At 42.5% G+C, this 21,949-nt stretch overlaps 1 protein-coding gene across 6 annotated transcripts in view; it reads left to right on the top strand.

Annotated features, from left to right (window-relative positions):
- Positions 1-21,949, top strand: part of EMID1 (EMI domain containing 1) — a 431,309-nt gene that overhangs the window by 225,562 nt on the left and 183,798 nt on the right. For all 6 annotated transcript variants that reach the window (XM_085632751.1, XM_085632749.1, XM_085632748.1 and 3 more), the window contains exon 4: positions 4,046-4,132. In XM_085632751.1, coding sequence (XP_085488877.1) covers positions 4,046-4,132 — 87 coding nt within the window. The remainder of the gene's footprint in view (positions 1-4,045; positions 4,133-21,949) is intronic.

The following is a 21,949-nucleotide window of genomic DNA, read 5'->3' as shown; positions in this document are numbered from 1 at the left end:
TGTGTGTTGGGTGTACTTAGGGAAATAACGTTCCTGTCACCCTCTCTGCTTTTATCAACATGTTTCTGCCAAATTCATCTGCCCCCTAGGGATCATAGCGATACCAAAGGGGATGATGGACGGAGTGTTTGAGCAAATCAAACACTCACCCCCAGTCAACTGATCTGGGTTTAATCCATCATCATTCTTTAGCTCACTCCACCACCCCAGTTCAGACATGGCCATATGCAAATCAGTCTGACCCTGTACCTCATGGGAACAGTCCAGCCCGAACTGCCAAGCCATGTCTTCCCTGGACCGGAAACAAGGGATCATAGGCATTCCTCAGGATATTGATCCCATTTTCTAACCTCCACGAATATTCTCTAGGGGGCATATGTATCAACAACTCCATTTGCGATTCTCAAATAGCGATTTTTTGAGAATCGCTATTTGAGAATTGCAAAACGGGATGTATTTTAAAAATCGCACAAATTTAGCGATTTCTTAAAATTCCTTAATTGCGATTAGCAAATTGCGAAATTGCAATTAAGGAATACCTTTCCATTCATTCCTATGGGCCAGGAGGCCCATAGCAATGAATGGGAAGTCCTTCTCAATTTGCGAATCGCTATTTGCTAATCGCAAATTGAGAATATTTTCAAAGGTGCAAGGGTGTCATGATGACACCCTGATGCACCCCTGAAATCAGCATGTGTGCACATATGGCGCACATACATGCCCTAAGGGCATGTATGTGCACCACATGGCACTTTGAAATATGCAAAAAAGTGCATATGTCAAAGAAATCGCAATTTACCACCAACTTGAAGTTGGTGGTAATTTGCGATTTCTTAAATGCTTACGCAAACTTAAGAAATCGCAAATTTAGCGATTCCTTAAGATTGCGAGGCTGAAATGCCTCATACATCTTCTTTTGTGATTTTGTATTCGCAAACGCTGTTTTTTTGCGATTCGCCGCGTTTGCGAATACAAAATCGTTTGATACATATGCCCCTAAGTGAGGTTTTTCGTGTTTCCTATCCCTGCCCATTGTAGTAACACTCCAGGAAATTCCTGCAATGAAATAATTCCCTTATTAGTCCATATAAATTCAGGCCATTCATTTTAAATCATAAGCTTTAATATGTTGGCTTATCACGCCCCTGGGAATTGCTCCATTCACAGATTGCTATTATATTTCTCACTCATCTTTGACTTACACTCTTATCCATAGATTTCATGAAGCAACTTGGAGAACTACAAGGTACATAATTATGCCAGCCGGGTTTCATTGTGTCTGATGAACCTGCGGCCAAGGGGCACATTGCTTTTTCGTGAAGAAGGCTTAAACTCCACATTTTGGTTGAAGATAAGTCGGTACCCAAAGAGCTACAAATGAGCGAAGTGTTTGCCTGCACAGTGAATGCTGGTACCAGGCTACTCAGTTGGCTGAAAAACTAGTTATGGACGAGGGAGTGTGGTGGGTTTTGAGGGCCCAGAAGGAGGCCATCTGGGCTAGTGGAGGGTTTCTACAGGTGCATACCTTTTTGAAAAGGCTAATGGTCTATTAGACCTTAAAGTAAGGGTTAGATGGATAGCAGAGATGATTTGCTGATACTTGAGGGTCAGCAGAACAGCTCTGATGGCTGGCAGTAGCACTCTTTGAGGTTGTGTGAGAGGCCTCAAGAGAGTGGAGGAAGACCCAGAGGTTGTGGGGGCTATTAGAGGAGGGCTTATTGTCTATAAGGGTTGCATCGTATGGGCTGTGTAGGCTTATAGCGATAAAGTGAGGGTCCGCTATGTGGTTTCGGGATTTCAGGTAAGGGTCTCACAGAACAGGGTATGGGGCCCTTGTGTCCTCTGAGAGACAACAGAAGGATACCTATGGTGGGCTCAGGGGAAGTTAGCAGTGCCTGTGGAGACTGAGGCCAAGTTGGGTGGGTTTGAAAGTCTGAACACCAAGACAATGTGTTCTGAGCACCGGGCAGGCGGATCTGAGGGTCCGTGATAAATGACTATGAGTAGGTGAGAAAATGAGTATCAGCTGAGAGTTTCTAATGACCAACTGTTGGTCACTGAGCAATTTCTCAGGACCAGCTGAGGGTGTCGCAGTACTTGGGTATGGTTGGCTGAAGTTGTGCTTTGGAACGTTTAGTGTTTGCTGTGGTCTTTAAGGGTGTCTTAAAAAGGATGGGTGAATTTTTATGAGGGCCACATAAGGGTCTAAAGCAAGCTGACGTAATGTGACATCCACCTAAGGGAACATGAGAATCAACATACGATGTGTGATGGCAAGTTTAGGACCCAATTTGACATCTGGCTGAGGGTGACTGGATGAAGCTTGAGGAACCATCAGTGGCCAAATAAGTATCTAATTGATTTAGGAAAAAACACTTGGGAGTGGATGACACGTAGAGGGGGTCCTGATGGAGGAAAGAGGAGTTATGGGGTGTGACCGAAGTCCCAGCAGCAGTCCACATCTCAGCCCTCCAAACAGACACTTGCCCCCGTTTTCCCTTCTACATGTGTTGGGGCAGCCCCCTGCCCCTCCCTTCGGGGGTAAAGGGCACTCTAGCAGAGTCCTCTCTCCCACACTTGCATGCATACCCTGGATCGGTCTGGCCCCCCCATCAGTTGGACCCTGCCCCCATGTTGGTCTTTCTGGTGCTCCCTGCCAAACCGTGTTGCATGTGTGAGATGAGTTTGCATTGCTGCTGCTGCTGTGCTTGCTGTGCATGTGAGCAGAGTGTTCCATGCTGCACCTCTCCTGCCCTGCTCTGTGTTTATGGGGAAGCTGACCCTGACCCTGATGCTGTTGTGCCTCTTCTTTGTGCTTTAGGAAGGCTTGCAGTTTATTCTGCCAACTTTATGTGTGTTTCCATTGTAATTTTCACTATAAGAATTGTTAGCTTAGGGAGGGCTTTGCCACTTGCCATTTTACCTTTGCTGCGTGAACTTGCGTTGCTGAGGATCGATGCTGAGGGACTTTGTCTTGAGAGACTTTACCGAGAGACTTGTCCTGACCCGTTCTGACACTTAGTTAGAATAGGTAACTATGAGAAATGATTTATTCTGATTGATTTACTTTGACTAATTTTAGATAAAGCAATATAACTTTTAAACATGGTGTTGAATTTCCTTTCTTGTCAATTATTGTGTACATTTTGATCATTATTGTATAGATTGTATAGAGTATGTTTAAGGACAACCACTATAATCAGGTCCTATCGTCCTAGATATAGATGCAGGGTGTTTAGGTGTTTTCTTTCCACAGGTTTATTGCTGATAGAGTATTTGAGCGTATGTTAGTGAAATGGGCCCTAGCGTATGATGAATGTGTGTGCGTGTAACTGTGTGATTACTCTATCCGTGGTAGTGGGCATATTTTAGATACCCTGATCTCTATCACACCACTACCGACTCTGTGGGTTTATCCTGCTATCTTTGAATATATTTGGCTACAAGCACCCCTTAACCTCCATCATGCAGCGCTATCAGTATTTAAAATCCGCCTTTAAAATATTTTAGGAGGTTAATCCAGATGTTTAGGCCTGGGTAAAGTTTTTGTTACTGAAGTGGGGGTAAATATCCCTCAAAATCTGAAACAACAGTGCTAGATTCATGATTTACATCACAAAGCTCTCCAGAATGTTGCTACATCCCCGGTGGAGGCCTCATGGCAGTGCCTGGGTACCATGATCCGGTCCTAAGGAGATGAAGGCCCTGGGCCGTCAGACATGGATTCTGGGGACAAACACCAGCATGTTGGAACTCTGGGCCTGTACGCAGACCTTGGGTCAGTCATAGATTGGGGGTGCCTGGCTAAGTGAATAGAGTTGAGTCACATCCAGCCAGTAGGCTTTTGGCCATTAAACAGAGCTTGGGTCAGTCACCAACCGCAGAGTCTAGGCCCGTGAGTGGGGCTGGGGCCAGTCACCAGATGTGAGCCACCGGGTCAGTAAGGAGGGGTGAAGCTGTTGATGCTCAGTGACCTTAAAGAAGAATGTACAGCAGGTGGGGTCCTCAATCAGCAGGAGCTAATGTCCTACAATCTTCTTTGCAGACACGAGCAGGTACGCAGAAGTCCAGGATGCAGGACGACCTAGCACGGCCATCAGGAGGTTTCCCTACCGACCAGCAGCCTACGCAGGTAAGTTCGTTTAGTTGTATGCATTCCAAAAAATCGAGATCTGGGACCTCAACCGCTCACACTGCGCCCAGTACCTAGAAGGATGGTGTGTAATTCTGGAAAAACAAACCTGATGTGACCTGTTCTGGAGAATCTTTCACCACAAACCTGTTTCTCCATTTTTTTTTTACAAATTAGTGGCATTCACAGAATCTTAAATATATTTTTGTGAATGCTTTGCATGAAGGACAAGATTTGGCAAAGCCGACAGGTCTGGAGTTGGTTGCCGGCCTCTTGGTTTTGTCAAGGTTTGTTTTGTTTTGACATGGTTTGGTAAAAAACAATGGTTGGGCAGGGCGCAAGGCCATCGTCTATATTCAAACAAACCTTGGTTAAATGCAGAAAATAGGTTTTTGTTTTCAAACAGCACACATTGCCCTAGTATTATCTGGCAATCAAGGGAACTATTTTATTTGTGGATGTGCTCCTTGTCGAAGAGTACTATTCCATCACTCACAGGGAAGTTAGCCAATGGCTGAAGTGGGCTGACCCATACTGTATGCTGTTGTGAGCAGAAGAAAAATGTTAATGACAAAGCAACAGACCAATGAACAAAGAGTGTTTGCTGAAACTCCCTATAACTATATTATATATTTTGTAAAATCAAAAGGTCTTCACTAACGCCATACCTAAAATTCTTTCCAGTACTTTTTCTCCAGTAGTACCCAAATCCCCTGTTTGCCCTTTATAGGGGGAGACCCATATCCCCGCCTTCTTCCCTAGCTATGACCTCTGACTTGTTTCTGAGGGAAATAATTTCCACTTTTCATTCCTCAACTTCATCCCTGTCCCTATACCCAAACTGGTACTCTCCTTCTTCCTTGTCAGTTTTCTTCCTTACCTCACTCTCAACCACACGTATACCATAGCCCCCCCTGCCCCTAACGAAAGCATATATACACACTCTTTTACCCTTGCACCTCCACCTCTACCTATACTTTGATACCTAGACCCTAGCCTCTCTGTCCATACTTTTACTCTCATACCTCTCCACCACCAATGCCTTGACACCAGTACCCTACTTTAAATCCTGGTACCTCTATCCCTAACCAATCTCTTGCACTGCTACCCGTACCCTACCCTTATATATACGTTAACACCTCCATCCTTACCTATACTTTACTACATCCATCTATATTCTAGAACCTATTTCCCTGTCTTTACCCTAGCACCTACTACCCACCTCAATTCAATTGCCTATCTTTTCCCTATGACTTTATCTTTGCACCTCTACCTCTGGCTTCCAACATCCTTGAACCTCTACACCTGCTCTTACCCTAGTACCTTTACTAGCTCCAGGCTCTACCTGTACCATAATACCATAACAATTTAGACACTACCCTTACCCTAGATTACTCCTTTCCTTCTGTCCCTTTTCTCCTTACCGGTTTTCGTCTTCCATTTTTACCACTGCCGTTTTCCTGGAATGTCCTCCAATTTTTCAAGTAAAGGGCTTTTCTCATTTTCAATATTCTCAAAAATGGAGTTTCACTAGCTTGTGATTGTCAATCTGCTGTTCTCCATTTTATTTTTTCTCCAAAATGAGGCAGGCCCCCTAGAAAAGGATAAAGCACATTAGCAGCACCAAAAGGGGCTTGTTGACTTCCAATACCAATCAAAGCTTAAACAGACATGTAGTAGATTTGTAGCAGGAAACCTTTGCAGCTCCAAGGGGAGAGGAGTTGGCCTAACAGCTAGGGTGCTTGACCTCGGACCTGGGGAACTGGGTTCGAGTCTTGGTAATGACACTGATCATCCTGTGATTCTGGGCAAATCACTTAATCTCCCCGTGCCTAACATAAAATGAATGTGTGTCTTCATGTAACATAACTGGTGATATGTAAAGCGCTCTGATACCTGATTGGATTTGGGTCAAGTTCGCGCTATATAAAACACTGCAAAAAAATAAAATAAAAAGTGTTGGTTCAATGATCACGTCTATTCTTTACACGCTTCTATAGCCCGTTGGTGAGGACACCAAAGAGCATTTTTGCATCTCATCTGGTGGGTTACATGCATTACTATCGCTCATAGCTCACGCTCTGTGAGTACAAGCGATCATCCAGGGCACAAAGTCATGGACAGATGCAACACCCACACGTACCCTTGGCTTCCTCTTGAGATTCAGGGGAAGTATTTCTGGATCCTTGTCACGGATGTTTAAATTACATCTCTCAATTTATGCTACAGCAGCACAATGGCGTAAATAATTGTCGCAGCTGTTACGGATTTAGGGTCCGTAGCAATATTTCTCTGAAAATCTAGCTTCAATGCATTGTCAAAATGTTGTATTTATTTATGGCGGCCCATGCCAGATTACATGTCGACTGTACAACGAACTGACGGTCAGAGTAGGAAAATCTTGAAGCTGGATGGCAGCTACAAGGCTCCACTGGTCTGTAGCAACCTTTCTATGACGACCAGGAGGTCACGGGTGGTCACCGAAGACAGGATAGCATGGGCACTATGATTGTGAGCCTTTTGTGATTATCCCAAGACTGGAGAAACATGCCTTTTATGATTAGGGCTCCCGATTTTATGGTATTTTTGTCATTTCCGTCTGTATTTATCAATATTTATTTTTTGCTAATTTTACCTGTATTTATCCATATTTATTTTAGGTTTTGTGAAAAAATGAAACTGAAATTTGTATATTTCTGTGTTTATTTAACCAGTTAATTAATGTACATTCGTGCCTGAACACCTGACAGGTTTCAGTGATATAATTTTACACACTCAGATGATGAAAAATGCACTTATAAGAAAACACACATTTTTGTATCATGGTTGTGCAAATCTACTGTTTTTAAGGCTCTTTACTAAATTCCATTATTTTTGTAATCCCCTTGCCTGTCAATCCGCACAGCTTTTGGCCTGGCAGTCATGATTGACAGCATTCAGAATCACTCAAAAACAACCAAATTTCCGTTTTTATCCACATTTAAAAATAAATACGGACAGGAAAATACATTGCTTTCTGTCTGTATTTATCTGTAAAAATGGAAAACAGGGAACCTTAATTATGATCCGAAGGTCTGTAATCTCTTGGGCAAGAGCAGCCTGTAAAAAGTAATCTATCTCTCTGGAGACTGATGGTCTGTTGCTTTCTGCTAGCACAACCTGTACCTGTTCATATCCTGTACCTGTTCATAACCTGTACCTGTTCATGCCTAGTGTGGGAGCAGCCTTTCCTTAGAGGAATCGAGCAGTTATGAAATCTGAATCCTCACGTCTTTAAGGAGCAGTATCTCTCGATGCACTAGAACATACCTGTAACTACCCCCATGTATGATTGTATCATTCCCCTCTGCTCTCGCCTGTGTTCAGCCCTCTGTTGCTTCCCATCTAGGTATGGACTATACAAGTACCTTTAAAAACAAACATGACTCTTGTGATCAGATGTTCCCAAGAACTGATGCACCCTGGCTCTGGGATCTGTGAGCTTTAGTGTTACCCAGAATTGGAGCAGCATGTCCCATGACTAGTGCCTGTTTTGTGGCTGCCTACAGTGTCACAGATGGTGATACTAGGTATCTAGGGTAGGAATGCCCTTTCTCTTTTGAGGTGGGTACCCAGAACTGGAGCATCCTGTCCATTTCCATATGTTACCCAGGAATGGAGCACCCTGTCCTTGATGATGTGGTATCCAGGACTGGAGGATCGTGACCTCTATAAATATGAGGCTCTGTGGTTAGCAAGAACTAGCACAGGCTGCTCTTAGTGATGTCTGTCAGGGGTGGTTACTCCAAATGTGACCCTACCAAATAGGTAATATATGGTAAAAAAATAATAATAGAAAAGTGTGGCCCTAGTGTTCATTAGGGCTATGGTTGTACAAAATTTGTGGATTTTGACCCCACATTTGTGAAGTCTGTGGTCATATTGATGAATATTGACCACATTTATGAGTGTAAATTACTAAAGCCAAAAAGGATCAGTAGTAAGTCCAGCACCACTCATGGCCAACCACTGGTACTGCAACAAACTCCTTTTAGGTTTAAGGGACTTAAAATAAAATGCCATAGGAAATAATATTAAATTAAGGTATTTCAGAATAGATACAAATATAAATTAATGTAATTCAATGTTAAACAAAGTTCTTAAAATAAAACACTTTTTTAACATATTTTAAATTAGTTTAAATTATTTAAAAATCCCACTTACAGTAAACAAATATAGTGGTATTATGTATTCATTATTGAATGTGATATATAGAATTAATTAAAAGCAGTACTATTATATTTTAACAAAAACACATTTTACATTGATTTTAAATATAACAAAGGTTATTAATATATGTTACAATAAAATAAAAAATACTTTTTATTTTTAAATGATTTAAAAAATGAAAATATATTAATTCATAATTTTAATTATTTTTAAATAATTTAACATTATGTATTTAGGGTTTTATTGTATGTCCCTACCGCCATTATTTTCATTGGGAGCATGTTGCAGTACCAGTGGTTGGCCTTGTGTGGTGCTGGACTTGCACCCACCAGCTCTCAGCTGAAGTACATTTATTATTGTTTTGGGTCAGTTTTGGCTGTGGTACTTTAGATGTGCTTTTTGTGAATAGCAATGGACTTACTGTTCCGTGGGTGGATGCATGTCCCTTCCTAACCCCTTCCCTTAATCTCCCTAAGCCTCTCCTTATTCCTCCTTTATTCCTTCTCCTTCATTCATAAGTATTTCCCATTTTCCAGTCACTCCCCTTTGTCCCTCCCACATTTACTACTAAAATCTATAGTACAGTTTGTGACTAGGCCCCTAAGTGTCCACTAGAGAGCATCAGTGAATTGACGTCTAACCACACGTCGAAGGGTTGTGAAGTGGTCGGCCAGCTGCAGAGGTCTGCAGTACTAAACAAGTGTTGGCAAACTCTATATGTCTGGCTTCCATTTTAAAACCTGGTTAAAATATTTGTATAAACCTCCAGCAGCAGAAAAACAGAACAACAAACTGCTGTACGGTTTAAAATAGCCCAAGCACAAGTCTCCATTTTAAACTACTTTTAACTTGACATCTTTTTCTAATGCTGACTTTTTACATGCTTTGCACTTACACAAAAGCATACTTTGAAATTGTTCTGAATGTAGCACATTTCTTAGTAGGCATATTATCATGTTGTTTGTACACTTTGTCCAAGGCTAGGTACATTGAACACGATGCCCTTGCATTTGGTTGTATGGTTGGAGACAGCTCTGAGTCTCAAGACAATCACATCAGCACTGCACCTTTGACACAGCGCTATTAGAACAGTGCATTTATTATACAAACTGCCTCTCAGCCAAATTCGGCAGAGGAGCGCTTCTGTGGATTATCCTAAAACTCTGTGCGGTGTGACTGAGATGCAGCCCTATTGACTCTGACTTCTGGCTGAGGCCTCAAAGGGCTTTCTGGCAGAAAAACTCTCTGTGGGCTGGACATGTTCCTCAAGTCTCACGACTTAGAAGATTTTTCACAAGGTAGACATTGAGGGATCTTTCCAGGAAGCAATCTTTGTTCTCTCAAATCTGGTACTATGTGTCAAAACTCTTGACATTTACATTTTTTCAGTTTTTGCCTACTGATCTACATGCAGCCCTTGTTGCTTGTGATCCAGCGGGTTACCAACCTTAGGTACTCCAACACCATATACTCACCTAGGCCCATAAACACACACACCATCACATAGGCTAGTAAATACCACTGGGGTCAATTTTATAATGTTTTATGAGATTAGTTACCTGTCAAAATTTAACTAATCTTTCACTGATCAAAAAGTTCTTTCCTCTGGTAAATGGACCTAATTGTTGGAACTAGTTGATAGTAAAATGACATCAGGGTTATTTATATTCCTTACCATTCTGAAATAACCACAGACTCGGGAGAAGCTTTAAATGTTTATCTAGTTAATTCATGTGAGCCAAACAAGAACACAGTACAAAAACCGTGTCTCCCCAAGTAGAAAAGTCAATTAATTCTTTACTCTGTCACCTATATTAAATTGATATTTCACAATGACGGTACTTCAGAAAAGAGAGGATAGAGAGAGCAGCACAATCACATACTACACAGAGTTATAGTTACCTAGGATGATGTGGAAACCAACCCGTTGGCCAAGGAGCTGGGAGGGTCCCCTGGAAAGTATCAGGTGACAAAGACTTCAGGACAGGTTTACAGGACAGGATTCAGGACAGGATAGATGACCTCTTTAAGATACAACGCCTGCGTTGCACCCCTCTCTGACACTGTCTTCCTCCTCGATTCTTCCGCAATCTTCTTCTAATTAATTGGCTGAAATTCTAAATCTGGAAATCGATTCTTCTTCAGCATTTATTCAGCTCTCAGACAGCATCCCGGTCTCTCAGCATCTCGGCAACACGAGCTTCTGTGTACATCTAACTAACTAAACTACCTCAATTATACCCTTCTAATGGCATGTACCACCCCTTAATGTTTCAGTTTCATGGAAGCCCTAATTCTGATTGGACAGGCAAGGGGGGATGATCATCACACAATGCTACGTTTAATAATTGTCTTTAGTTCTTTGTTCAATGTTCCCGCCCCTTTAATCTTATTCCCAAGCTTTATTTCCCACCCGTATTCACATCTTTATTAACAACAATGTATACATTTGATGTTCGCATTCATTCAGCTTTCAGGATGTCCATCAGGTTCCCAGGCCATGTATCAATGATGGCCTTGGTCGAGTTTCAAGCACTGCATCGGGGCTTCTAGGCTTGTTGTTACTGCGCCTGCGTGAGGAGTCACGTGCTGTACAACCATTAGCATCGCTCGGAGGCCCAAATATGAACTAGTAGAGAGGTCAAAAGAAAATATATTCAATTCAAAATAAAATGATTTCACTGTATACCACCTATCTCTACTGTAACCCCATTTACTTATAATAGCTCTCCCCGCATTAGCATTTAGTACATAGCATGTTTTAGTTTCAGCAAGGCAGATGCTTAGCATGTGAGCTTTCTAGAGGGCATATTAGATGCTTATGCACTGCTGCAGAAAATTCCCTCCAAGCAAAAGACCGTCATACTGCGTAGATGCAGTTGATGCATGCGGAGTACAGTTTTCCGCGTTACAAGCCATTTTAAGTCTCACTTGGGTTACTTGTTAGTAAAACACATATGCAAGCTTTATCTTGCTAAAAATGTAATGAGGTGCATGTTAAGTTACACAATACTGTATTAATACAGTGTTATGAGTTACATGAGAGAATTGCATCCAAGCAAGTCTCTTTTATACGAGCCCTTGCTCCATCAATCTTCTCTCTGATGGCATTTGTGCCATCACAAAATTACCCATCACCAAACCAGATGCCAACTTTAAGACATCTTAATTCCCTTGCCAGTCTTTTCAGTTCCTTCTTCATTTTTATCTTATACGTTTTTCATCTTTTTGTATAGCTTGCCTTTAATTTCTTCTAATTGAATTTCTTCATACTTCCTTTTCTTTCCTTTGTCACTTACTTCATATCTCTTTCTGTTTCTGCAACATGTGTGCCATGTCATTATTGCTAAGACTATTATTATTATTCCTAGTATAGGTAATATTATTTGACCTACAAGACCTTTGCCTATATTAGTAAACCAAGTCCCTATTGAAGTAAGACTATTTATTAATTTCTTCCATACACTATTAACTTCCAGCGGTTTCAAATCTTCTTCCAGTTTCGAAATATTTTTAATGTACCCTCTGATTTCAACACTTTTATCAAGAATATAAGTGCAACAATGTTGCGCTTTCAGCATTTTACAGACTTCACCCTCTTTTGCCAGTAATATATCAAGAGCAAGTCGATTTTGCAAAACTATTGATCTAATTGCAAGCATTTCCGTATTGATCATCAAGAATCCTCCAGCACTATCAGTCACTAGACGATCAACCACTGTAGATAACTGACAAATCTTACGTGAATTTAGAATGACTCCCACTGAAGGTATCAATGCACTAAATATGGCACCTACTATTTCTGAAAAACCAGCTCTTTTCTTACGTGTTAGTTTGTTTGTGTTTTCATTGCTTCCAGTGATCCTTTTTACATGATAGACTTTAGGGAATACTATTCCAAAATAGTAACTCCCATACCATCGTGCAGGCAGCCTAAAATAAGCTTTATTCCCACACACATAATAGACTCCAGGAAATACTAGATCTGTTCCCTCTTTTAGTCCACATCCTCCAATTACCAAAAAGTTATGTTCACACTCACTGGAACCAATAAATACATTGTTATAGTCAGTCTTTAATCTATGGAGGCAGATCTTCCCTTTCTTCTCAAAATCTTGGGACATCGCAGAATGAGTCTTGCCAGCCGTATACATTCCCTCTTTCTCAGCCCATTGAGGAATCTGAGGTTTCTTTTCAGAAGCCTTTCTTTGGAAGTCCTGTCTCCTTTCCTCCACTAAATTCAAAATTATCTTTTCTTCTTCGCGTAATGAACATGTTAGGTTGTTTTTGTGCGCTTCTGCTACATCTATTGTCTTCTTAGTTAAGAAATATTCACCCATAAACTGTGCATCTTTAGTACTAAGAACTGAATTCATACTCTTACGAATAGGAACCTCTTAAAAAATCACATCTATGTTAGAATAATAATACTGTAACTTTCCTGTCTATAAAATAAGCTTGATAAAATACTACATGAAATACCATATGTTAACGGTAAATGGTGATATGTGACACCTTCTGCTACTGGTGCTGGTAATTTCATACATACGTAACAATCACTAACCTCCATAGAGTCTACATACTGAACTAATAGCTTTGTGAATACATTTAAAGCAGTGTCATTATTTGTCACAGTGTGATTTAAATCTATCTCATCTGGTGCTTCTGATTCTATTCTATTTCCTTTTATGTTAGCTACCTTTCTATTAGTGTCTGTGTTATTTTTCTTTTCTGTTACCATCAAATAAAGGATGGCTATTTTTAATACTAACCAGAATATGAGTACTAAAATGATGCTACATATACATATTCTACAACATTTCTTTATACAATTTCGTTTTGGTCTTCCAGTAACCCTATCATCAGCCATTTTAGTGTAAGAAGATTTCTCTTCTTTTCTTTGCTCTATTTATGACTTTTGTTTACTTGATCTTCAAGGAGGTCTCACTTCTCCCTCATCAATCTGTTCAACAATTAATTCTTCGTCACTTTCTTCATTCAAATCTGGATTTTCAAAGTCTTCAAGAATCACATAGGTCCATTCAGGACCTTTGAACTTATTGTTCAAAATTCGCAGTCTTTGACTCCTTCACCGGGGTTTTGCAATCAATTCCCCAGACTGACTAGAGATTTCATTTACTTGTTCAGGTTCTTCACTTATTGTCTTTAAGTGATATTTTAATCTTTTAACACCACCTGGCCAATTATCATCTTTTCTGACCTTTTTGGCATGTACTGCACTTTCACTTTTCTTGTCTCTTTCAAGTATTCTTTTATTTTCATTATGTTGTTGCACAATTTGATTATCTTCGTCTTCAGAGTCCCTCTCTATCTGTCCTTGTTCAGGGCTTATTTTTGTGACATCATCTGCCTGAACGTGTTCTTCTTCCTCTATCTGGTCCTGTTCGGGTCTAATTTTGACTTGTTCTTCTTCCTGAACTTGTTCTTCTGATCCTAACTTGTCCTGCTCAGGTCTTGCTGCACTTTGTGTTTCTGCAGCCTGAACGTGTTCTTCTAGTCCTGACTGTCCCTCCTCAGATTCATGAATGTTTTGATTCACCTCTGTCTGAGTATATTTTTCTCTCCTTGTCTGGTCCTGCTCAGGGTCTCCAACAGTTTCATTCACCCTTTCCTGAGCTTATTCTTCTACCCCTGTCTGATCCTCACTAGTTTCCTGCCTTTCTAGTTTTGTTCTGCTCCTTGTTTTAATAATCACTTCAGGTATGTCAACCACTGGTATCCAGTCTTCCTGACTTGTGCTCGGTTGTTCCTGATCAGCTACTTCAGGATCTGTTATTCTAGATCCTTCAGCTGCACAACCTTCAGCGGCCTCAAATGCAGGAGTTAGTTGAGGTCCCTCTTCGTCAGGAGCTGGAACTCTTTTGGTATGACTGGCATGGATCCAGTTAGGTACACCTGCACATTTCACTGCTGTTGTTGTGACCAGTATAACCTGATGCGGCTTATCCCACCTGGGTGCTAGGCACGACTCTCGGGTGTGATTCTTCACCACCACCCAGTATCCGGTATTTAGATCATGTGCTTGATCCAGCTGCCTGGCAACTGCATCTTCTCCGACCTGATGAGAGACAGAACGCACTAGGCCAGCCAATCCTTTACAATAGTCAATACCTGTTCCACAGTTATTTTCAACAGTTTGTGTCCAGGTATATATGCTTGTCTCATTGCTCTTCCCATGAGAATTCCATGGGGACTCAATCCTGTGTTTCTGTCAGGAATACTTCTGAGTCCCATCAGAACAAGAGGTAATGCATCTGGCTATTCCAGTGAAGTGAATGCACACACCTTTGCCAGTCTTGTTTTGATTGTGCCATTCATTTGTTCCACCACTCCAGACGCCTCTGGGCGATAAGCACAATGCAGGTTTTGCTCAATTTTAAATGCTTCACAGATTAATCAAATTATTTCATTATTAAAATGAGAATCTCTATCTGATTCTAAAGTTACTGGAAAACCAAACTGTGGAATTAGCTCCCTTAACAGCAGTTTGGCAACTGTTATGCTGTCATTCCTCCTAGTTGGGTATGCCTCCACCCACCGGGAAAACAAACAAACAATAACAAGAACATACTTCAATCCCCTGCAGGGTGGTAATTGTATGAAATCCACCTGCAACCTTACAAATGGTCCGTCTGCTTTTCCAATTCTTCCCCAACTGACCACTGTTTTCATGCCTGGATTTATTTGTTGACAGGTTAAACATCACTGGCAAAGGCTCTCTGCGACAGCCCTAAACTTCGGATTATACCAATCTTGTCTAAAGAGCCTGATCATGGCATCCCTGCCTACATGTGTGTCTCCATGATACATTCTGGCCATTTGTGAAAGTAAACAATCTGGCATTACTGGCCTACCATTTAGATAAATCCATACATCATCCTCTGTTCTCCTCTGGCATCCCACTTTTATCCACTCTTCCTTTTCACTCACTTCCACTTCATCCTGCAGTTCTCTTACTTCCTCCCATGTTTCTATTCCTGAGAGTAGCATAAGTTGGCATTTGATTCCACTTGTTTCAATTTTCCTGTTTAGTTCCATTTTATTCCTGACACAGTTCTGGGCAACTTGGTCATCATATCGATTACCAGCTACCACATAGTCATCTCCTGACTAATGAGCAGGACATTTGACCATCGCCACTTCTTCTGGCAATGGTATTGCTTCCAACAGTTCATTCATACATTTTCCATTTTTAATTGGGGATCCTGAAGAAGTCATGAAATCCCTCTGCATCCAGAGCTGGCCAAAGTCATGCGAAACCCCATAACCATACTGGCTATCAGTGTAAATGGTTACTTTCCAATTTTTCCCAATTTTACATGCTTTAATGAAAGCTATTAATTCAGCTACTTGTGCAAACTTGACTCCTGGTAAATAGGATGCTTCGACTATTCCAGCCAATGTGCATACAGCATAAGCAGCACTTAATCCTCCTTCCTCATGTCTCATGCACGACGCATCTGCTAATAGCTCATGCTCAGTTTCTTTCAGGGGCTCTTCTTGTATGTCTGGACGGGGCTTGGTGCATAATTCAGTAACGTCCAAACAGTCATGCTCGACTTCATCTCTCACTTCTTCCCCACATACATCTGGTAATAAGGTAGCTAGGTTAAGTATAGTACACCTGACCACGGTCACGTTTTCTGCTCCTAAAATGATTATTTCGTACCTAGTCATTCGACTAGGGGTAAGGTACTGAATGTGGAACATACACTTTTACTGGATGTCCCATCACATTCTAAACTCGTGCAAGTAGCAGCTACTGCTTTTAAACAACCAGGCAATGCTGATGCTACAGTGTCCAAGGTAGCAGAAACATATGCTACTGGACGTTTCATCAAACCATGTCGCTGGGTTAACACTGAAAGGGCACAATTTTCTCTTTCACAACAAAAGAGTGCAAATTCTTTTCTATAATCTGGCATGCCTAGAGCTGGAACTTCACACAAACAATTTCGTAACTTCACAAAAGCTTCCATGCTTTTATCATCCCAAACTACTGGGTCCTTTTCCCGCTTACATGTCATTTGTATTAGGGGTTTGACTAACAAAGAGAAACCTACAATCCACTGCCTACAATATCCCAATATTGTTTTTATGGGGACTATTCCCGTTTTTAACTTTTGGCCTTAGCAACCCCTGATCAAATTTTATTCAATTTCGCACGCACCTTTTAGCCCTCTTCATTTGGACCCACACCCCACATACACCCTCAGGCACCATCCGGCATTTACTTTAAAAGAGCTCCGCCAATGTGACCCTTCGGGGGACACGTTGGGCATTGCAACGCCGGGCCCGATGAGGAGCCAATGCCCGATGATGAAGCATGACATCCTCCGGGGTGTGTGAGGGCAACAGGAGACAAGACTTGTTCTTTCTCCTTTTTAGGGGGTCCCCTTTATACCTAGGTCTTTTTCTTCACTCTTGCTTTTTCTTAGCGAGGACTATTGGTTGACATCCGGTAGCCAGCCTTTAGGAACAGTGTCCTTTTTGTCTGTTTAAGTACTATGAAAGAGGAGCATGGACACTGGACCGTAACTCGCTCCTCGTTCCCCCCCCTCTTTTTGATTTAGGGATGATTATCACACCATGCTAAGTTTAATAATTTTCTATAGTTCTTGGTTCAATGTTTCCCGCCCCTTAAATCTTATTCCCAAGCTTTATTTCCCACCTGTATTCACATCTTTATTAACAACAATGTATACATTTGATGTTCGCATTCATTCAGGTTTCAGGATGTCCATTAGGTTTCCAGGCCATGTATCAATGATGGCCTTGGACGAGTTTCAAGCACTGCCTCACGGCTTCTCGGCTTGTTGTTACTGCGCCTGCGTGAGGAGTCACGTGCTGTACAACCATTAGCATCGCTCGGAGGCCCAAATACGAACTAGTAGAGAGGTCAAAAGAAAATATATTAAATTCAAAATAAAATTATTTCACTGTATACCACCTATCTCTACTCTAACCCCATTTACTTATAATAGCTCTCCCCGCATTAGCATTTAGTACATAGCATGTTTTAGTTTCAGCAAGGCAGATGCTTAGCATGTGAGCTTTCAAGCGTCCATATTAGATGCTTATGCGCAGCTGCAGAAAATTCCCTCCAAGCGAAAGACCATCATACTGTGTAGATGCCGTTGATGCATGCGCAGTACAGTTTCCCAAGTTAGCAGCCATTTTAAGTCTCACTCGGGCTGCTTGTTAGTAAAACACATATGCAAGCTTCATCTTGCTAAAAATGTAATGAGGTGCATGTTAATTTACACAATACTTTATTAATACCGTGTTATGCGTTACATGAGAGGATTGCATCCAAGCAAGTCTCTTTTATACGAGCCCTTGCTCCATCACTTGTACAACCACCAGTCGTCTTTACAGCTCCTGCTGCATCATGGGTGCAATACTTGGAGGCCACTGCAATGAGCTTCCATAAGCTCTTCGGCCATACTCAATAAGAGATTCATCAAGCCAAACTGGCGGCTTCTGAGTACCTTCAAAGCTGCTAGTGTCTGAGCACCATATTTAACATGGGTTGCTCCTTCAGGGATTCTGGTCATGGCACACAGTTACAAACCACCCACAACAGACAGAAGATCCCTCTCTTCCTAAAACAGTGACCGGGGTGTCAGGGGAGCTACATTTCTATCCTCCAAACAATCTTGAATCCATTACAGACTCTGAAGGCTCCTCCTCTTGCTATACAGGTAAGTTACTTCAAGTATGTTCAAGATGACAACCTGTAAAAATAGCCCTTCATCTGTTGAGGCTAATTACTATACGAGATCGCGTACATGGTTAGAATAATTTTTGGATCTGCCAATGTCGATAGCAATGTGGGTGTAGAGGTAAACTACATTTATTATCCTCTCAAACTCATTTTTATAAACGTTTTGTAAAATCGCAATTTAAAAATAGACATGTCATCCAAACATTTTTAGTGTGTTACAAAACACATTTTGTTCGAAGTCTCCAATGTGATGGTCCACAAATAGACCTGTATCTAGGGTGAGAAGGTGTTCAGCATGGCCTGCAGGTCGTATGCTAGTTCGTGTTGTGTGCTCACAACACAAAAGAACATTTTGAGATTGCAGAAAGGTTTCAGGTTAAAAAGAAGCACGCACTGGCATGGCAACAGCTGCCGCTCCATTGGACAAATGCACCTACCTTCTGACTTATGTTTAACAAAGCAGTACTAAATTTCCAACACTTCACAAGGTTTCTTCATAACAGGGACCCACACATCATACTGGTGTGGCTACACAGCATAGTATCAAAGTGCTTGTATCTGAAACGTATATGGGTTGGGCAAGAGTGCACAGTCCACACTCGTCAGCTGAGGTCTAAAAAGGCTGCAGATAGGCAATAACAACTTGGATAAAGAAAAAGAGAGATGGGTCTCCTACAAGAAGATTTTCACAAAAAATATAGGGTACTGTGGGCACAGAACATAGACTCTTTGAAGTAATTTTTTACTTGCAAAGTAAGGTTGTATTGATGTCGGTTTCTGTGAATACCTACAAGTGACAATGTCTGCCCATAAAAATTTGGTTACTTGTGGTCACCAATGATAGACACGAACGGGTCCTATGGAGCCAGGTTCCCATAGTTACCCAGCACCATAGCATCATAGCAGTCTGTCCCTGGTGTTGTTGGTATCTACACTCACTTGCTGCCAGAACAATCTGTTGTTGGAGATCTGGTAGGTGTGTTGACACATTGACCTAGTGAAGACTGACCCCAATATCTGGAAGTACTATGGTCAACCAGAACTGATGGAAACTGCCCATATGACCAGAACCTTGTCCATAAGACATTAGTTAATTGTGATGCAATGACCGGGAGCTCTGTGGTCACGCAGGTCTGAAACATTCTGTCCCTGGAACAGGGAGTCTGTCCTCAGACAGGACTCATCAAACTTCATGCTGTGACCAGGAACTTAGTGGACTGGAGCCCTGTAGTCACTCAAGACTGGAGCTGCCTGAGCTTGTGTCTGGGAGCTCTGTGCAGGGGGTAATAAAGGCACCCGCAGAGCCTGCAGTGCGGGGCCCAAGCTCCAGGGGGCCCCCTCAGCAAAGTATACTGGCCTGAGACTTCCTGAATGAGCAGGAAGGAGGCCGTCCATGTACTTTGCAGGGGCCACCTCGAGTTTTGTTACGCCACTGGCTCTGTGGTCACACAGGACTGGAGCTGCCTGACTTTGTGTCTGGGAGCTCTGTGGTCACACAGAACTGAAGCTGCCTGAGCTTGTGTCCGAAGGCTCTGTGGTCACACAGGACTGGAGCTGCCTGATCTTGTGACCGGGCGCTCTGTGGTCACACAGGACTGGAGCTGCCTGGCCTTGTGTCTGGGAGCTCTGTGGTCACACAGGACAGCAGCTGCCTGAGCTTGCGTCCCGGAGCTCTGTGGTCACAGAGGACTGGAGCCGCTTGAGCTTGCGTCCGGGAGCTCTGTGCTCACACAGGACTGGAGCTGCCTGAGCTTGTGTCTGGGACCTCTGTGGTCACACAGGACTGGAGCTGCCTGGCCTTGTATCTGGGAGCTCTGTGGTCACACAGGACAGGAGCTGCCTGAGCTCGTGTCTGGGAGCTCTGTGGTCACACAGGACTGGGGCTGCCTGAAATTGTGCCTGGGATCTCTGTAGTCACACAGGTCTGGTTTTGGCATTGGGGATCCATGGAGTACAGACTCTAGATATTATCGCATCTCCAAACGCTGGAAATTGATAGAGCTAATTCAACATGATTTAAAACAAATAGATCGCATTACTGAACAACTCTACTCAACGTTATCAGGCATTTTTCGTTTGATGCCGGACGGCACAAATCGACATGGAGTAACCTCTCAATAAAAAGAGACAGAATATCAGTAAAAAGGCTACAAGTTCCCCTTATATTGTCATTGATTGGGATCCTCGCTAGATGAAATGCAACTAATATAGAGCCGTGAAAAGAAGATTTTAAGGAAAGTTATTATGTATCTAAGATAGAGATAATTTATATCTCTTAACCACTTGCGGTCAGTGTCATCGTGACACCTATAAGTAACCACTGACGGAGTCCTGATGAAGGCCTAGCCGAAACACTTTGTTTTCGTTTTCCAACAAGCCGCCAGTCTCTGTATAATTAGTCTTTTTTGACACATGAGTTTTCAACTTTTGATCAAATTAGTAAATTGAAAAAAAGAAAAAAAGGAAAAGAATAATGTGCATGCAAATGAATTGAAAATTGAAATGTATCTACTGTCAAAGCAAGAGAATATATGTGGTTATTAGAACATTATAAAGTTTGTACAATTCGTTTATCACTCTGTTTACATTATTTTTATATAAAAAATATTTTTCCATGTAAAAAACGATATAAGAATATCAATGATAAAATAATAAACCATTTATATTTATATTTATTGTGTATCAGCAATTTGTATTTAGATCATATGTATATTTTGGTAGTCTAGAGTAAACATGTCAGTTTAAGGTGAAACACACTGTGCCCGGTGGTCTTGTTTTTCCACACAAGTTACACAGGTCTGGAACTGCCTGAGATTTTGTCCGGGAGCCCTGTAGTCACACAGGACTGGATCTGCCTGAGCTTGCGTCCAGAAACTCTGTGGTCACGCAGGACTGGAGCTGCCTGAGCTTGTGTCTGGGAGCTCTGTGGTCACACAGGACTGGAGCTGCCTGAGCTTGTGTTCAGGAGCTCTTTGGTCACACAGGATTGGAGCTGCCTAATCTTTTGACCGAGAGCTCTGTGGTCACTCAGGACTGAAGCTTCCTGAGCTTGTGTATGGGAGCTCTGTAGTTACACAGGACTGGAACTGCCTGAGATTGTGTCCAGGAGCTCTGTAGTCACACAGGACTGGATCTGACTGAGCTTGGATCTAGGATCTCTAAGATCACACAGGACAGGAGCTGCCTGAGCTTGTGTCCAGGAGCGCTGTGGTCACACAGGACTGTTGCTGTCTGATCATGTATCTGGGAGCTCTGTGGTCACACAGGCCTGGAGCTGCCTGAGCTTGTGTCCGGGAGCTCTGTGGTCACACAGGACTGGAGCTGCCTGATCTTGTGACCGGGAGCTCTGTGGTCACACAGGACTGGAGCTGCCTGAACTTGTGACTGGGAGCTATATGGTCACACAGGACAGGATATGCCATGAGCTTGCATCCGGGAGCTCTGTGGTCACACAGGACTGGAGCTGCCTTAGCTTGCATCCGGGAGCTCTGTGGTCACACAGGACTGTTGCTGCCTGATCTTGTGTCTGGGAGCTCTGTGGTCATACAGGCCTGGAGCTGCCTGAGCTTGTGTCCGGGAGCTCTGTGGTCACACGGGACTGGAGCTGCTTGAGCTTGCGTCCAGGAGCTCTGTGGTCACACAGGACTGGAGCTGCCTGAGCTTGTGTCTGGGAGCTCTGTGGCCACATAGGACTGTAGCAGTCTAACCCTGTGACCAGGAGATTTGTGACCGCACAGGACTGCAACATTCTGGCCCTGTGACTAGAAGTCTTGTGGTCACAAGTGACTGGACTGAAGCATTGTGGTCCTGTGACTGGGAGCTCTCTGGTAACTAGGGATGGACCATTATGAGCCTGGCTG

The sequence above is a fragment of the Triturus cristatus genome, chromosome 11 (assembly GCF_964204655.1).
Source record: "Triturus cristatus chromosome 11, aTriCri1.1, whole genome shotgun sequence".
Lineage (NCBI taxonomy): Eukaryota > Metazoa > Chordata > Amphibia > Caudata > Salamandridae > Triturus > Triturus cristatus.
The sequence above is the reverse complement of the archived record's forward strand: the minus strand, read 5'-3'. Positions and strand labels throughout refer to the sequence as shown.